The 18,408-nt window shown below is 43.4% G+C and overlaps 1 protein-coding gene across 12 annotated transcripts in view; it reads left to right on the forward strand.

Moving 5' to 3' along the window:
* The window catches only part of syne2b (spectrin repeat containing, nuclear envelope 2b), a 150,860-nt gene that overhangs the window by 25,926 nt on the left and 106,526 nt on the right, over positions 1-18,408 (forward strand). For 11 of the 12 annotated variants that reach the window (XM_088647850.1, XM_088647849.1, XM_088647855.1 and 8 more), the window contains 23 exons: positions 139-251; positions 356-524; positions 984-1,080; positions 1,770-1,960; positions 2,313-2,477; positions 3,211-3,354; positions 4,164-4,265; positions 4,738-4,908; positions 5,706-5,864; positions 6,152-6,325; positions 6,981-7,115; positions 7,772-7,930; positions 8,856-9,073; positions 10,370-10,457; positions 10,789-10,907; positions 11,372-11,495; positions 11,988-12,145; positions 12,573-12,726; positions 12,928-13,541; positions 14,203-14,373; positions 14,741-14,891; positions 15,513-15,671; positions 16,139-16,306. In XM_088647850.1, the coding sequence (XP_088503976.1) occupies positions 139-251; positions 356-524; positions 984-1,080; positions 1,770-1,960; positions 2,313-2,477; positions 3,211-3,354; positions 4,164-4,265; positions 4,738-4,908; positions 5,706-5,864; positions 6,152-6,325; positions 6,981-7,115; positions 7,772-7,930; positions 8,856-9,073; positions 10,370-10,457; positions 10,789-10,907; positions 11,372-11,495; positions 11,988-12,145; positions 12,573-12,726; positions 12,928-13,541; positions 14,203-14,373; positions 14,741-14,891; positions 15,513-15,671; positions 16,139-16,306 (3,903 nt within the window). The remainder of the gene's footprint in view (positions 1-138; positions 252-355; positions 525-983; positions 1,081-1,769; positions 1,961-2,312; positions 2,478-3,210; positions 3,355-4,163; positions 4,266-4,737; positions 4,909-5,705; positions 5,865-6,151; positions 6,326-6,980; positions 7,116-7,771; positions 7,931-8,855; positions 9,074-10,369; positions 10,458-10,788; positions 10,908-11,371; positions 11,496-11,987; positions 12,146-12,572; positions 12,727-12,927; positions 13,542-14,202; positions 14,374-14,740; positions 14,892-15,512; positions 15,672-16,138; positions 16,307-18,408) is intronic. The other variant, XM_088647859.1, reaches the window with a different exon arrangement.

Below are 18,408 nucleotides of genomic sequence, written 5' to 3' on the forward strand. Positions count from 1 at the left end.
GCATCTTGGTGATGTGTAGGCCTCAGAGGGGTTGGCCAGCCAACCTCAGTGAAACAGGGGAAGGTTATGTTTCACTAGACTGGTCAAAGCACCAGATTCGTGTTCGGAGAAGCTGAAGACGTTATTTCTTTCTGTCAGGCCCTCATGGAGGAAATGAGTATCCACCTGCATACCCTTCAGGCTTTCCCTCAAAAAGATGAGCACGGAGCCACTCGAGTACCCCAAGAAAAAATGGAGAAACTTAAAAGAAGGTAAGCCACCACTCTCTTCCTGAGGACAGGACAAGTGATTCCTTAGGTTTGTTGGTTTTCTGTTGCTCTTCCCATTTCTCCCCTGACTGCGCCCCACGTTGCAGGTTTACCAATATCCGGGTCACTGCCAAGTACCACGGGATAAAGCTGGAATACCAGGAATCCTCTCACACGGTGCAGGGCCTGCTGGAGCAGATCAGGAGCAGGCTGTGCTCCTGGAAAAGCCCCTACAGCAGCAGGGAGGATGTGAGGCTGCAGCTTCTCAGCTGGCATGTGAGTGTGCTTTGAACGAGCCCGCGGCCATGCACTGATCAATTCAAAATACTCTCGCCTGCAAGTACGCTGGTGGCTTCTGACTGTGATTTTACAAACAGTAATAAACGCTGAGCTCTCGTGAGAGCACCTTAATGAATACAAGGTAAGATGGCAGGGCTAAACTACAGTGCATGAGACCTTTGGTTTAAGTATAATATAATATAACAAGATCTTAGCCCCGACTCAGACATCTCTGACCTCACCGTTTCTGTATGAGGTAGTTTAGGGAGGAATGTTTTGTTAACTGTTCTTGCTAAAGCGTATTAGGTTACATCAGGATTATTATTGCAGTAACAAAGCCCCCAAAGGAAAAAATGTTGCTGCAGCTCAGAGTCCTAATAACTATGTTGGTGTTACAAGGGCTCTAAATGTTAAGATAAGACAAGAAAACAATAGTGAGCCTGATTTGTCTTTCAGGACTCCATAGACAGTCAAGGCCTGGTCTCCCGTCTTGAAGCTGCCATTCTGAGGCTCAGATTAATTGCTGACAATTACACCAGCAAGTCAGCCCTAGGTAAGTGTGTGTGCTGTCCGGGTATGCACAGGTCTCGGGTTTCAATCCCTTTCACTAATTCTCCACACCTGTTTACACTAAGAAGTGATACTTCCTGCTAAAAGTGGTCTTCTGTAATTACTTGCTGGTTTTGGAGTTTAGTGATCATTTATCTGGATTCAAATCCATGGCTGTATCTTGGGAAACATTCTCATAGTAGTGACTTCGCAGTGCACCAATAAAGGAAGCTATAATTTGAGGCTGCCTGTCAATTGATAAAGCCACTTGATCATACCATCACTAGAAATTGGAATCAATTAACTGTCCAATAAATGGGACATTTGCACCCATTTATACAGTTGGGTGTTTTAATGAAACAATAGGGGTGAAGCACCTTACTCAAGGTTACAACAGCAGTGCTCACTCGGGATTTGAATCCACAACCGTAACCACTGCTGCACACTGCTGCCCTGGCCTCTTGGCTTTGTTGAAGTCAGCTTGCTTGACTTGCAGGCATGTACTGGACAAAAGAGCTACCACAGTGGCGTTATTTCGGGTAGCTTTGTGTACTTGTCCATCTTGTAGGACCCAACGCTGCTGTTCGGCTGATACAGCTGTGGAAGAGTGGGGGAAGCTGCTTATTTTAATATGGCACGCTGTACTCATGCCAAGATCCATCAGCTCACTCTTCTTCTGGTCTTCTTATGCAGCGGCTGACTCTCAACACATCAGCAAATTCATGAAAGAGGTGGAGGAGGAGAGTGCAGTGACTGTGGAGTCAGTCTCGGGGACAAAAGCTATGCTGGAACGAGTCCTCTCCGCCTGGGACTCTTACACTGAGCTTCACGGCTCCCTGCAGGCCTGGCTGGACAACAGAGAAGCTCTTCCTGACGGAACTGAGGTACAGGGCACTCTGGCGGTAATAGCACATTGGAAAAAATAAAACTGCCTTTTGTAGGCCGAGTCTGGAAACTAGGTACCATGTGTGTTTAATGACCTAGATCAAAGAATGAAAGTACATCATGAGTTTTTTATACAGTGTAAATTAATGCAGGTTATACCATGCTTTTAAAATAAAAAAAACTCTTGTAAATTCATATTAAAGGTACTTTATCTCATACATTTGATGAGATGAGGTTTTTTGTAATAAGGTCTAAATAAAAGTGAAAGTGTGTTAAGGGGAGTCATCCACTGAAATGACATTTCTTTTAATTAATTAATTCTGAGTTGGCATTGCTTTGGCCATTCCTCAGGTGACGTCTGACCGCCTGTCTGAGTGGAGCGCCAGGCATGCCCACCTGAATGAAGTCGGGAACCTTCTCATCGAGGCCACAGATGAACAGACCAGCGGCAGCCTTGCCGATGAGCTGCGTGGGTTGAACAGACAGTGGGCGGCCTTCATGAAGAAAACTAAATTCGTAAGCCTGGGCAATTGCTCACCTTTCAAAAAGAGACGTGAAAGCACAGAAGCTCAGCAGGTGTGGGTCTAGCCAGTACCTGGATGGGAGACGTCCTGGGAAAGCTAAGGTTTCTGCTTGAAGAGGTGTTAGTGGGACCAGCAGGGAGCCCTCACATTAGGATCCGTGTTGGTCCTAATGCCCCAGTATAATGATGAGGACGTCTCGTCTTTCAGAAGAAATTGAATTTCCGGTCCCTCCTTGTTAGTTAAAAATCCCAGGTTGTTTCTTCCTCTTACTGGGTATTTCAGTAGATGAGATTATCTCTTAACACTTTTATCCTGCACCGCCGCAACACATGAGAAACGGAGCCCACAACATTAATGAACGTAATTGTTCCATAACAGCTCATCAGCCTAATGCCAGAACTCATTAGCATTTGAAATTCAGATGGCGGGTGGTTCAGATGGTTCAGAGAGCCACATTTCACTACTGCTGTAGTTTTGTTTCTGGATGCACTGAATATTGCACAAGAAAAATCAAGGTTGACAAAGTTAGGATCTATACATAAAAAAACTATATAGAATTAAGATGATAGTAGTATAGTAGTAGATGACAGTAGTATTGAAAGTATGAGCAGAACTCCTCAGAGTGGAGTTTCTGCTTCTGAATGTCATTATATACAGTACATTATACAGTGTATGTATATATTAGTGGGTATCATTGTATCTGGAAATATGTTTTTTGTCTTTAGTCCGCTACCCAGCCTGATTGCATCCCCACGATACGTGCAAGAGGCACAGCGGTAAACATGCTCATTGATGAAGCCACTCAGCTGATGCAGGAAGAAGTGGACATTTCATCTAGCAATCTCAGGAGCTTCAGGAAGAGGATTGAGGTACAGCATTTCTCAGAATGGATTTAGCAGGCTGCATCTCAGTCTTGGTGTTTGAATCCTGATTGCAGAAGGCGGGAGATGGCGAAGGATGACAAATACATCAAATTAATATTCTTTTAAATCATACAGCACATTGGTGGTAGTGGCTGGCTTGTGTCAACCCAGAGCAAGTAAAGACCCCGAGTTCTTCACTACTTTATTAATGAATACAATGGCAGTTAGGCCAACAAAGAAGAGCCGAGTTCTCTTTAGATCTTAAGCTAACTTTGTTACAGCTGGACTATTCATCAACACAGATATCAGAGCAAAAAATAAATAAATAACAATAAGTAAGGCTTAGGATCAAAGTCCAGTTTTAGAGTTTCCTTCAAACAAATGTGATTGTCCAGAAATAGCTCCAGTTGCTTTCTTACTCTGTAAATGTATTTCTTTTTCCTACTCCTTACAGTTGACAAAAGGTCCACACCTCAGACCTTGTTAGTCGACCTTTTATACCTGTGCTGATTGATTCTGCTCAGGTGTGACTGTTCACTAGGGTGTCATTTCCTAGTTAGGGTCCTTAGTGAAGAGTCTTGTAGGTTCCAAAGCCATTCCTATTTTAACCTCCTCCAACTGCCAATGGGAAATGCCCCTACCCTCCATGACTCCTCCCCTCATTGTGTCACACTCCAGGACGACTCTGTTTTAGTACAAAAAATGGTTTATTGTGGAATCTCATAGAAACACCCTGCGTGTTATTTTAACTTCAGACAGCTGTCACTCAAACAGTTCTGCTGTTTTGAGGTTCTGAGGAAGCTGTTGTTTTTCAGCTTATGAAGAGGAAGATAAAGCAAGTGGATTTAAATTCTCTCTCTCAGTCCTCTGAAAGCTGTCCAGAGACTGTGCAGCGACTCCAAGACACCCTAACCGAGGTACAGCATCGATCCACAAGTGTGTCACTACCTCAGAGTTTTTAGGCCAGGCAGGAGAGATATCATTAACCCATTGAACACCTTTTCAGAATCTGGATTTCTCATGTTGCAAAATGGTTAAGGATAAATATTAAGGATCACCCTAAATTCCGAACAAGAGATAAAACTTGCCTTGTGTCTAAAACTTGAATGGGGAACTTAGCCCACGGCAGTATCCAAATCCTTGTTTCCACTCTCAGGGGCTTTTTGGAGGTTTCTAGAATCCCTTGTCCCTGATTGGAGGTAAAGAAAAAGCAGCCCATTTACTCAGGGGTTGATCCAGAGTAGGACTCTACAAAGCTAACTCTTAGTTGCCCAGTCAGTTTATCAGCTAAAGAAGCCAAATCGCTAATGCAGTTGCAGTTCAGCGGCAGAACGGATTGGATGGGCCAGTAACTGGTCCCTCCTTTGGCTCGTTTTGTGTCTGGCCCAGGTGACCCAGGAGCTGTGCCAAGCAGGCCAGGGCTGTGTGGAGCTGCAGCGAGGGGCAGCCATGCTAGAAGGTGGGCTGGCTGAGTTACAGCAGTGGGAATCCCTGGCAAGGGACACGCACAGGGCACTGATGGGCAAGGGGCATTCCCCGACCCAGGACCCAGCAGTCAAGGTAAGACATGCCAGAGACACCGGGGGGCACTCTTTATCTGTGCTGAGCCGAACTGTTTGAAGCTTTATTGTAATGGAAGTCTAAAAAAAGTTTTGGAAAACAGCAGGATGTTTTCCCAGTTATTTATAAAAAAAAAACCCAACATATTAGAAAATGTAAAAACATTGCCCTTTCTAATGCAATTGAGTGCACCATGGCTTCACTATCCCTACCGTTTATCCACTGACCGGACCAGAAACGGTTGCTGTGAAACTACCCCAGTGAGGGTCATGTCGGCTGATATCCCTTATGCCAGGCTGAGTGTCTGTTCAGCTGCCCTTGAAGACCTGGTTAATTCAGGTTCTTGAGACTGCCATGACCACTGTTGAAGACGTAGGGGAGTTTTTATTCAGTAGGCGAAGTCTGGACCGTTAACACTCAACAAAATTTTTTTTTAAAAAAAGGGGGAATAAAGTTAAAATGGTTGTCTGTTCAAAATGAGCAGGGCAGATATTTGAAATACCCAGATTCAAGAGGAGACATAGATTTATGCTTTTATCAAAGAGCCCCTAGAGCTTTAATAGCCTGCAGTTTTTCCTCTGGTATCTTGGTTACTGAAAAATGCAAGTGCACCATTTTAGAGGAAAGAAATGAGGATTCACAAGACTGTATTAAAAGAAACTATGAAAGTAAAAGGGTTTAAAAGTTGGATTTGCCTTATAGCTTGTTCGTATGTGACTGCACCACACCCACAATTAAAGGCATGTTTTTTAGAGGAGGTTTTAAGTGTTGTGCTGTTCCTTCTTTTGATTTATTAGCTGTTAATCAGCAGAGGCCAGGAGCATGAGAGGCAGGTTGTGACAGAGGAGCAGTTTCTCCTGGCCACGGTGGAAACTCTGCAGAAGAACAAGTCTCTCCGGCACCTCACCGTGTCTGGAATGCAGGCCAGAGTCAGCAGGGCCACTGCAAAATCACAGGTTTTCTGCTTCTTGTTCTTTCATTTAATCTGGAATGATTGTGTGTGGCAGAGAAATTATAAGAATTATTACTGAAATCTTCTACTTTTCTTATGTTTTTCAGCATATTCCTTTACCACACTTTTACCTCAGTTGTACAATGTTTTCTATGTTTTACCATGTTTTTAAACTGATTGCAAAAGCCTTGCCATGCTTACTTAACAGCACTACTACATTGCTGGGAGTGTCTGTAATTAAATTTTAGGAGAGGTCTGTGACAGGCTGTCTCCTGTGCTCTGCTGTTACAGGAGGTGCAGGCCATGCTGAGCTCTCTGGCGGACAGGCACTGGGGTTACCCTAAGGAGGCTGACGTCAGAGTTCAGTTTGAGAAGGCTAAACACAGGCTGCTGGAGCACATCCTGGCAGCCATCACTGTCCTGGGTGACAAACAGATCATCAAAGAGCAAGTGGCTAAGAAGGAGGTAGAGAGTTTATTATCCTATTGTTCTTGTTTCGATATTTTGCATCTAGTGTGGTCAAAAGACATGTACAGGCAATATGAGCACATGAATGCATTGCTGGTTCAAGGTGATTTTCTGCACAGTGACAACCTCACATTCTTTCTCAGCACGGAGAAAGAGCACTTCAGTCTTCACTCAGACCTCAGCAGTCTACTCTGCTCCAAGAGATGCTGAGCTATAGAAAGGCATTGTCTGGAGCTCAGGTCAAAGACCAGAATTTCAAGCCATCTTCAATTACAGACCCAGTACTCAATGTTTAGTGTTTCCATTGGTCAGAAGGTAGAATCCTGCTGTAAATAATAATCCACCATTAAGAACTGGGTTTAGATTAAGATTAGCAGATACATTTCCTGAAGGCGCGAATTATTTTTGTGTTAGAAGCAGTAGTTTATTTTGAGTGGAAAAGTTTTTAAAATCTAAACATAGATCTACAGTATGATTGAAGGTGATGTTATGCATAGGTCATGTCCTTTTCCTGACTCCTTTAAGGAAGTTGGATACCTTTGGTGTGAACTTTCATGATAAAGGTTATGTTATGGAGGGCTGCCTAAAACACTGCAACTAGAGCTTATTATTCAGGTTGAGTGTATTTATATTGATTTTCTCAATCACACAGGAATTCTTAAAGAAATCCAACTCTACCTTCCTGGAGGAATTCTTGGAGTCTGCGGAACAGATGAAGAGTCGCTGCTCTTCGAGTCAGCAAAGAGAGATTGAAACACTGAGTCAGTCTCTTCGGAAGCAGTGGGAGGTAGGTGGAAGACTGAAGATAACGCTCTTTTATGAGAATGTATTTTTACCCTTTCTAATAATGACTGAAGCTATTAAACCGCACTTTGTTTGGACAATGCCTTCATTTGTAACCTCTGAAATTCAAACATTCCTTGAATGTAATGTCTGTGAAATAATGAAAACAACTACATTGAAAGTGGGCATGCATGTGTGTGAAGTGGAACTGTGCCCTGTGTTGCTCAGTGGGTTGGGGTGAGTGTGTCCCCTTTCAGGACTGTCCTCAATGATGACATCATTGGCACCAACACTCTTGCTACATGAGTGTATCTGCCAGTTGTCTTTGAGGCATGAATGTTACAATTTTGTAACCTGAGCATTTAATTTTTCATGGGTTGCTATGTTCAACCTGTATTAAATATTGTAAATGTATGTATTACACTTAAGAGAAGAAATCATCACCATGAAATACATCTTAATTGAATTCAATATTTTGATTAATTTTTATTGCAAACAAATGCAATATTGTCTTTGACGTTGTCATAAGCAGTGAATACAGCGGGTCTTGTTCATTATATACCCACTTTAAAATAGGGGGAACTCACTTTTCATGCTTAAATCTGCAGATATTTCATCGCGGTCACCTGAAGCTAAACCATTGTTTATTTTGTCACTCAGGATGTTCATTTAGATATAGCAGCGTTTTTGCAACAGTTAAAATTTGAAATTGAGAAAGGAAACTTTAACAAAGCTGCCTTGCAATGTGAGCTGCAAATTAAAAAAGAAAAGGCCTTTTCTGACTCAATGGGCTGGGCAGAACTTGTTAAAGATAACCAGGTACCGTACTCCTCTTTCTAACTTCACTGCATGCAATGTTGCACGTATTCTGTATTTTGCATGCAAAACGATGCATGGAAAAGCAATAAAGATCTAATTAGCTGCTGATGGATTGATCGATTCTCTATTAATCTGGGTTTGATTGCCATGTGTGATTAACAGGCTTTAAAATTATTTACTGTTTACAGTTGGCAACAACTCTTCAGTATTGATTGCACTAAGGTTATAAAGCCTGGAAATATGAATAAGTACCCTTTTAGTGGATTAGAAACAAGTATGTATGTTTTGCCTACTGGCAGCTGGAAAATGGTTCAGTGTTACTCATATTTCTGAACAGCTATAAAGCTGTATGTAGCAGAGGGTGTAAATGGGAGCTATAGGCCTGTGCCTGGACTGGCCCAGCCTGCCTGGCTGTCTGAACACGTCTCGATGTGTGAGCAGTGACAGCACTGGAGCCAGCAGGATTAGTCATTGGCTTCTGGTATACTGTACATGATTTTCATAAGAGACATGGTCTCTGCTCCTTAGCTGGCTTGGCGGATTCTGTTACAAGCTACACTGTGTATCCACTATAATATAGTAATGCATATAATGCCAGAACAAAGGCAGTACATATAATATGCCATATGTCATGTTTAATTTCTACTGTATTAAAATGTACGTTTTTCACAGTATTATTCTTTGTCTAATGTTATCTAATCAAAGCACAGTCATGCTTGTACCTGATTGTGTATGAATACATACAGTAGTATATAGAGGCTGATTTAAAAAAATTGTATTAATTTACTTTAAAATCATCGTCTATTACTGGAAAATAATGGTATTTATTTACTGGTATTACTGGAAAGCAGTTTATCTACTTCAGATGCTACTTCAGACCGACCGCAGTTCTTCCAGGTCACGTCTTTTCACTCTGCTGTTCCAGGTCTGCTTTTCTGCAGAAGGCAGTCTGGATCAAGCACGACAGCATTTAGAGGCTCTGAGAGTGATCTGTGACACGCTGAGCTCCGATAAGGCCCACAGCCTGACCAGAGCTCAGCTGGGAGAGTGTGTGCAGAGGCTGGAAGCCATAGAGCAGCAGAGGAGAGACTTCTGTGAGCCCCAGCAAGCATGGCTGTCCCAGCAGCCTCCTCCAGGAGAGCGGTAAGGGTCATGTGAGAGTTCAGATCAGAATGGGAGTCCTGCCTCAGTGCAGGTAGATAAACCTTCTAACAGGTGTGGTCCACTTTTTCTGAAATTACAGCATAGCAATTTTCAGTGTTTGAAATAGAATTCCAGACATCAGAGCTTAAGAACAACAGTTTACAAAAATGTCATAGTAATAATTAACCAGTTCTATCAAATGATACTTGTTTTATTTTATGATGGGTGACTTGCTTGGCTCAGGCATGCCTTGTCAGGAACTATCTGAAACAGTTACCTAGAAACCGCCTCAGCATAGCTGAAGACAGTTTGAAATTTTGCTGTAGAAAAATTATTTTAGCAGCGTACTGTTTCCTGGAGGAAAGGTGAGTACTGAAGGGGAATTGATGGCCTCTTGTAGTAAAAGAAAGCTTGACTGAGTGTCTGAACTGCAGGGGAAAAACACCAAGAAACTGCAGGTATGATTCACCCAATTTCAGAAAATTGATTTCCAGGGACTGGTTTTGTAGCTCAGCCCACGGCTGCATTGTGAGACATGTGGAGTTCTAGCTAAAGAGTGTTCAAAACCACTTAAAGTAGAGTGCTGTTGCACTTGCGGACACAGAGCAGTTCTTATCTAGAATACAAAGACTGGGTCTGTTTCACTGTTGAAGATGAGATGTGTCTGTAACACAACCTCATAGAGATCCATTTCAAGGATGTGTGCTCATCAATACAACCCCAACTAAGTTATTAGGTTATATATTGATTTTTAACTTCCTAAAGGCTGTCTTGCGATTATAAAATGAGCCTTAGTATTTAAGTGCTACTTTTAGTAGATATGCCCATGTGTTGCATTTTTTTGTATTTTAAATATTAATTATTCTGGAGTAACGTTGCACTTGAGATGTGGCAATTTTTGTTGTCAGAAGGGGTCACAGTGCAATGAGTTTGAGGAAAGCTGCTTAACAGAAACTGGCTGCTAGCTAAAGCTTATCTCTTGACTACACATGACACAGGGGACAGGTAAACAGACAGACAGACAGCAGTACCAGATTTATTTTGAGCATGTCTTCCTCCGAATGGACTGACAGTCTTGAGGTTGTAGGTGTGCTTTGTTTGAGGTTAAGCCCGCTCTAAAGAAAAAGAAAAACATTGCAATGCAGGTGTCAAGGACAGTGACTTGGAATGAGTTACGCTGCTGCTGTACTTGTATTGCATGTATTGTTCAAATGGAAGTTACTTTCCTTTACCAAAATGGTTGCTTTCTCAGCGGGCAGATGTGTTTATTTTTCCAGTGCTTTTGTATTGCTCTAGACATCCTTCCGAACATGGTGAAGACAAAGTGGAGCAGATGGAGAGCTTTCTACCGTCTGAATCTTCCCCAAGACTTCCCCCCACTGAGGTAGGTGCTGAGTGAGCACTGAGGTGGTGTGATGAATTCTGCTCTTCATTCATCATTGGTGTCTTTTTTAAAATAAAAAACACTGTTTTTCTATATTTGCAGAAAAGCCTGGTCAGGCTTCAGGTGACACCTGAAGAAGGCTCCACGGCCGAAACGTTGTGTTTTCTTTCTTCTTTTTTTCAGCATGGAATAAACCTATTACTTGTTCCTTTGCAGCCTACGCATGCTGACTCAGCTCCCCACCTGAACTATGTCTGCACATGGTCTTATCTGTTGCTCTGGCCTCTGTTCAGAAGCCCCATGTGTGATGCCTCTGTTTGCATCTGTTCAGGTGATCGTTACAGTCGAGACCGTTGCAGTAATGCAGAGGGCTGAGAGGATGGTGGTTGATGGGAGTGCTCTCGACACTGTGGAGGCACAGGATGTAGATGAACATGAGACTCTCGAAAGGTACCTGTCAGTCAGACATGAAGATATTAGTGACGCTGACTTATTGGGGACTGAAACACCTTTGCTGGAGCAATCTGTATGCAGTACTGAATAGCTCTTTATTCATTTTACAAAAGACTTTGGTATTCCATTGCTGTGCTCTTTTCAGAAGATTCAGAAATGTGTGGTATTTCGTATGCTGTGAGAAAACTGCATTTGTTTCTTAGTTTTTTAATACATCATGTGATTAGGAGAGATGGAAAGAGGAGAAGATTGCACTGTCGGTGTATTTGCATATCTACAGCTCATTTTTTTCCTTCTGATCCTCAATATCCCTTAGAAGGACTATAAAGAGGGAGTTGGAATACATCTTTCACTAAGCACTACAAAAGAAAATTGGACTAGTAGCAGAATTGTGTAGTAACAGAATAACCATGCCCTACGTTTTTATTTAATGCATGAGCATGATTGTTTTTTCAAATCAGATACAGAGAATCCATGAGTGAATTTGAAAACCAGCTGTGCAGGAACAGACAGAGTCTTCAGGCTGAGTTCCCTCCAGATGCTGTCAGCTCTGCAGTCCTTCACGCCAAGCTCCTGGAGCTGCAGGTGTGTCCCAGTTCAGCTGAAATAGATAGGGAAACGTCTCACAAGGGCAGCTGGACTTTGAGGGTGAAGTTCCCAGTGATGATGACTGAAAGATTGACAAGCAGGAGAATGCAGATGTACTCCTGTGTTCTCAATGTCCCAGGACAGTGCTGTCCTAGGATGCTACCTCTAGCTACTGTATTTAAATGTTAGACTATGTAGCAGAGTTCAGACAAAGAACAGCCATCTTTCTTTAAGTACTGTATTCTTACATTCAATAAATGAACATCGGGAGCTGATAATTTCAAGCTGATTTAGACTGAATTTGTCTAAAAATATGTGAAGTAAAAACCAGCTGTTGTTTTGCTTCTTCAGTAGATTTATACATATCCCTGTACATAGCAGTTCTGGTAGATTTGATGGAGATGGCAATTTTTTCATTTGTTCAATTTGTTTGCTCACATTGAACACCACAGGAAGAAACTTTTTCTTGCCTGTCTCCTGGTATTTCAGGCCCTGAGGGAGGAGACGGAGTCCCTGTGGTTTGAGTTCGAGCTGCAGTGCTCCCAGATGAAAGGGAGGGTGGCTGGGGGAGAGGAGCAGAGGGTGGAGGAGGTCAGGTCTGCACTAACCCGCCAGTGGAGGGGACAACAGCTCCACCTGAAGAGCAGGTACAGCACTGCAGGCACCACCCCCACATTCACACTGGACACACCACGCCTTCGCTCATTCACACCTTCGTGGTCCCAGCATCCTCTTCTGTCCAGTGCAAGCACTGTTAAAACGTTTGAATCCATGAGAGGTTTCCTCTGGTAGAGTTTAGCTCACAATTACAAAATGCATGCTGTGCAGTTATGGCGTAGTTCTTTCTGGTTTTCATTTTGGGTTTGCTCCATTAAGTGGAGCAAATTTTATACAGGACCAACATGCTTTAAAGTTCTGAGGCCTGGTGATGTTTGTTATTACTATGTAGTTACACATAGTAATGACGCATACACATAAAGAACATCATTTTTAAGCCGGTTAATTGCTACTGTGGTTATTCTGTATCTGTTAATGTTGGTTCTTTAGTGAGGCCATGTGATTTTGTTTTTGCAGGCTGAAATCCATCGAGACAGCAGTAGGGTTAATTGAGCCTGTGGAAAATCAGATTTCACACTTCTCCAATTTGCTTGACGAGTTTCACAAAATCCCAAAAGAAGTCAGAGGATTTGAGCTGATAGATGGAAATGCCGTTTTAAAAGATTTAGAGGTACTGGTATAATTTATCTTTAAAGAATTAAATATTTTCATGAATGAGAAATGAGAAAAATTCTTATCTGGTAAATAGTCTTAGAGATGCGGTATTTGAAGAGGTGTCATGCTTCTGCATGGATCTAATCCAAACTGGAGGATGATTGTTTTGAACAAGACCTTTTTCTTTTTTAACAACATTTGCCCCTGGTCTGAACAGGATCTAGGTGAAAGCATCCAGCATGAGACTGATAGGATCTGTGCTCTGGGAAGAGCAGACAGTCCTGCTTTGTCTGGATTAAACCCTGCAGAACAGATGATCCTCAGCAGGATTGTGCTGGACTGCGGGAAGAGATTGGAGGCACTGAAGCAGAGCGTATGGACCAGTGAGGCAGCCCTGAGAGCGCTGGAGCATTTCCTAACATCCCTGAGAAGGGCTGACCATGGGCTTGCTGGACTACAGGCCACTCTCCCTGAGGATGTGGCGGCTGTAAACAAGGACAGAGCCAAGCTGGAGGTGGCCAGACAGAGCTTGAAAAGCACAGGAGACCAATGCCCAGAGCTGGACAGCCAGCTGAATACAGCCCAGCTCTCCATCTGGGACTGCGAGGTGTCTGCTGTAATTACCTGTCAGGGCATGCTCTCTGCGCTGGCTCAGAAGACAGAGGACTTGGACAGGGGCCTGCTGAAGCAGCAGCAGAGCCTGCAGCGAGAGAAGGAGCTGCCCGTTCTTCTGCAGAAGGGGGAGGCCTTGCGCTGCAGCCTGCAGGAGCTGCACCAGAGAGTGCGCACCCTGGCGCTGAAGGAGCCCACGCGACCTGCCCTTCAGCAGAGGTGCGTTTGCAGACATTCGTTTCTGCTCCATGTGCGAAACCCTCATGGCAGCTTGACTACGAGACGTGGAGCTGCCACTTCTGGCTCAGAGTGCTTTTCAGAGTCTTCTTCATGTAGAGCTTGGTAAATTGTAAGTGGGAAAATAATAGTATGATATTCTAGAAGGTACTCAAATGACAGAAAGAACGGTTTAAAGAATTGCAAAGGCACTGTATATTTAACACATTGTAGCCTAATACCTGTGAGTCCATTGTTTTGTGTTTTAAATGTGAAATGAATTTTGTGACACTTTTAAAACCAACATTCCTTATTGTTTGTCTAATATAACTGGATGGAGATGCAGCTGCCAATCCACATCCAAGAGATCATGCCTTACCTTACTATAACTACATCTTCTAGGCCTTGGTGCTTCCATTTCTAGTTCATTTTCTTTTTTTCCCCACCAATTCCTTAATTTAAGTGATATTCACTAATAGGGTCAATTAGGTAACTGGTACTGATCAACCAGGTAAATGAAGTACTGATTAGATAGAGACCCTGGATTGGAACTGAGTGAAAGTACGAAGGCTGCCTGCTCCAGCACTGGAATACATGAGAATGTGAGCTTTTCCCCATGGAAGAGACTGGTGTCCTGTCCCTCACCATACATTTCTGATGGCAGGCTGCGGGCCTTGAGGGATCTGGAGTCCCAGCTGAACTCTCACCGTGCTGATCTGGAACAGCTCCGGGATGTTGCTGCTCAAATCTCCGCCCAGCCTGGGGAGCTGGGGCACGGATTCCCACAGGACCTGGAGGTGCTGTGGGAGGAGACGGAGCAAGCCCTGACTGAGGGGTGAGAGAAGAAGCTGTCGAGCCCTCTGCTCTCAGTAACACAGCAGTGGCATTCATGGGAGGAAGGTGGACAGAGAGAGAAACAGCCGCACCGCAGTCGCCATACACTGTCATCAGAGGTGCAGGCCTGGAGTCAAGGAGGAGCAGGGCGAGTTTATGCTTGTGCTAAGGGTGCAGTATGCAAGACTCCAGGAGAAAGACAGATATTGTTGTATTAGCACTGGAGGCAGGTATTGCAGGTTAGGAGGAATAAGTAGGCTGAAGTCTTAAAATATTAACAGACAGCACAATCATTCAGCCTCTCCACCATCCCAGCCTTGCATGGCTAGTGCTTTTAGGCTGAAGGGAACTTTGCTCCTATATTCCAGGCAGGAGCAGTGCTCTGTTTTGATGGACTTGCTGAAGAAATTCCAGGGCTGCAGAGGCGACCTGTGCAAAGTGCTGCAGAGAGCAGAGCAGACCATCCTCAAACAAGCTTCGTACATGGGAAAAGACAACCTGCAGGGACTCCTAACCAAGGTGCACTTCTCGCAGTCACTCTGGGGCACAGCTTATGCATTCTTTATACACTGCAACAAGGTTCTCCCACTGCCAGCACTGCACACAGGAGAGATGCCCCATGTGCAGAGTAATCTTTGTCATGACTTGTGGCTTGATCTGCCACTAGATGGCAGTCATTGCATTCTGTTGTTCTCTAGTGAGGCGCAGCACTGCACAGCAGTGGAGTCAGAGACCTTCTCACAGCACAAATGTAATGACTTAGAAATGATATTACAGTGGCCTGGCTTCAAGGTAATTACCCACTATCTCCCTTAGTGAGTGTAGCTTCTGAGAAAATGTGCCATTTTAGAAAGCTCAAGAGTGGTGTATTCACATGCTCTATCAAAAAGCACAGAAACAGTGATGGATTTTGAAACAGTGTCAAATATGAGACAAGTGAATGGGTCGATAGCAGTCAATAATGATAAAACATATCTTTTATCATGGTTAGACCTTTCACGCCATGCCATTGCTTGTCTTTGGCACAGACATCTTCTTAATCAACTGCACTAGTCATCAGTTAACGATGTTATTGATCAGAGGGACAGGGCGCAGGGCTGTTTGTGCAGATTCAGTGCGTGATGGCCGGTCTGTGTTCAGGTCAGCACAATCAAGGAGGATCTTAGTGGCTGGACGGAGGGAGTGGAGGAGCTGCGTGCCATTTGTAGGCATCTGCAGTCCCAGCTCAAGAAGATCCCAGGGGATGCAGAGGTGCCATTCGAGGCTGAGGCAGACTCGCTTGTGGATCGCTGGCTTGATGTGAGTTTGTTCTGCGCTTTAGGAGGCCTGCTGACTTTCCAACAGGCTCTAGTGACCTCAGTCCCTTTCCCCAGTTTGGAACACTTAGCTGCAAGTCAATTGCTGAATTCAAAGGATTAATGATACATATACAGTATATCCTCACCCTGACAGACAAACAGTCTCTATACTCGAGCCCATCCAACTTTCTTCCCTGTTCAGATCTTTATTGTTTCTGTACTGAGTGTTTTGAAGTAACTGTGTGATTGTGCTGTTCATTGTGTGAGATGAGATGCGAATTACATGCTGACTGAAATAACCAGCTCTTACTTTAACTTGTCTTTAAAGTAAGGCTGCTGTTCCACACTTTCAGACAGGCTTGTGTTCGGAAACAGTGCTGATAGCAGGAGGGGAGGTGACATTAGGGAGAGCAGCATGGTGTTGGGTAGCAGGTACTAACGTGTTCTTCTCTCTGGCACTGGTGGCAGGTGATGGAGAAGACTGACAGTCACATAGACAACCTGCATCATGGCCTGATGCTCTGGGAGAAGCTGCTCAGTTTGGCTGCTAACATTGAGCAGTGGGCCATTGGGAAACTGGCCACATTTGCTGAGTGGCGCCATTTCCTAGATGAACAGGAAGTCGCAACCTTTCAGGTGAAGGAACTCATAACATGTTCATCAACAGCTCAGGCTTGTGCATCTGTGACAGAGTGGCTCTATCACACAAACCTCTATTACAGGGGAATGCTCTTATCCTCTGTGAGCATTCCAGGAGACTAAGGAGGATTGTTTTGTGTGGCTTTTCTGTGTGTGTGTTTCTCGAAGTTCTGGAAGTTGTAAACTAGCATTTTGGGAATGAGTGTGCAGAAATTCACAGGGGCGGGTTAGGCACTTGCGTGGACTTGTTTGACTTTGATGAGCCAATGTTTGATCAACTAAACTGTTTTGTTTAGCCTCTTCTCAAGAGGGGGAAATGTGCTTCTTTGTGTCACCTGATTAAGAAAGTTTAAGAAGCTTAAGAACTGTGAGCTGAAAGTTGAGGGCAGCTTACAATTTACAAATTTGGACCTGCATCTAGGAAGCCAAAGAATTTTGTAATGTAACTGGTTATATGCCTGCGAGCCATTTTAATTATCATAAAAATTCATCTGACAGAGATTTTATAAGAGTGCTTTTTTCAACACCTGAAGAACGAGATGGAGTAGGTATAAGGTGAACAAGAAACTCAGTTGAGACTAGAGAAATAGAGCTCATTATGCTGTATTCGCCAAAATATTTTTTAATTGCAGAGCAATTCTCAAATAGGAAGACTGAGTGATACAGACTGAACGACATATCTGTTACACTGCTGCTCATGTAATAGTTCAGTGTTTTTCATTAATAATTCATTAATAAGGGGCTTTCAAACTCCCAATAAGCTGGCACGACTACAGGAAGACCACACTAAGATAAGAAAATGCTACAAAGCCAAATCATACACGTGTTCTGTTGAACTAGTAAGGGCCTGACAGTTACGCATCTCCTCCTTTGGCACTCGAAGGGTTAAGCAGTTCTGAGAAGATTCGCTCCAGGTTCAGCATTCCAGTGGGTTCGCCAGTTTGGGCTCTGCTGTAGTCCCTCCTACACTCAAAGCTTTGATGTCAGCAGTTATGGCACTTTGTTGCTCTGTGCTGTGATTAACAGGGTGATGCCTGGTTGATATTGTTTAAAAGAAAGCGTGTTGGTACACGAGACGGTTAAATTTGTGGCCTGACTGTTGTACAATAATGAAAAACTCCTCCTACCTGCTTAAAACCATGGCTGCTTAATCTGATTGGTTTTGCTGTCTTCTGTGTTTTAATTCTCAAAGTATTTTGTTACTTATTATTGTTTGTGCTTGGATAGTTTGCTCAGTTTTTATGCGTTTCGAAACAACACTGATCAGGTCATAATACTGTAGCTTCAATGTCTGACAAAGTTTGCACAGTAGTAGATTTATTGCAATCAAATCTCTGCTCCCTCAAATTTTCACATGCTTATTCACAGAAGTTCTAAGAAATTGAATTTCCTGTCCTGTTTTCAAGGCTGATGTTCTCGTCATTGTAAACCAGGGGAGATTTAATTGAGCACAGAAATTTCTGCTTCTGACTGGAGTGTTCAGACCATACCGGGCTCTTCTGCAATGTGCGTCAGGTGTCCCAGGGGAGTGTGGGCTGGGTTTACATTAAACTCCAGCTTGTTTTCACATGAAGTCCTTTTTTGTGGGTATTGTGGCTAACCGTAGAAACCGTTTTTTTTATTTGTCAAATCCTTTGCAATTTCCAAAGGAAAGTATTGAGTGAAAGATTAGTTTTCTAATCTAAACCAATGAGTTGTATAGGATCACTGCTGACACCCAGAGCTTCTCAAAACTTCCTCAGGAGCAAACTAATTCTGCTGTTGAGAAGACTGTAAAATTGTAAAATGGGCATTGATTTCTAATCGGTCAAGATGATTGTCCTCTGTGTGTGCAGAGTGCAGTCAGGGATGATCTGCTGGTGAGCATCAGTCCTCATGTGTTAAGTGGAAGGCATACCTTTTGTAGTTCTTCTTGAATGCATGTTGTTCCTGTTAAATTCAGAGCATACTTTGCATGGTTTTAAAGGTAAAGATGAGCACCTGACGCAAGTGTATATTTCCACTGTATTTTCCATGTATGCAGCATTTCGTTTCCAAGCGTCAGAGAGGTTTGTACAATGGAGATGACTGTGATTGGGTAAGGTTAAAGCTGTACTATG

The sequence above is a fragment of the Lepisosteus platostomus genome, chromosome 10, assembly GCF_059453375.1.
Source record: "Lepisosteus platostomus isolate fLepPlt1 chromosome 10, fLepPlt1.hap1, whole genome shotgun sequence".
Lineage (NCBI taxonomy): Eukaryota > Metazoa > Chordata > Actinopteri > Semionotiformes > Lepisosteidae > Lepisosteus > Lepisosteus platostomus.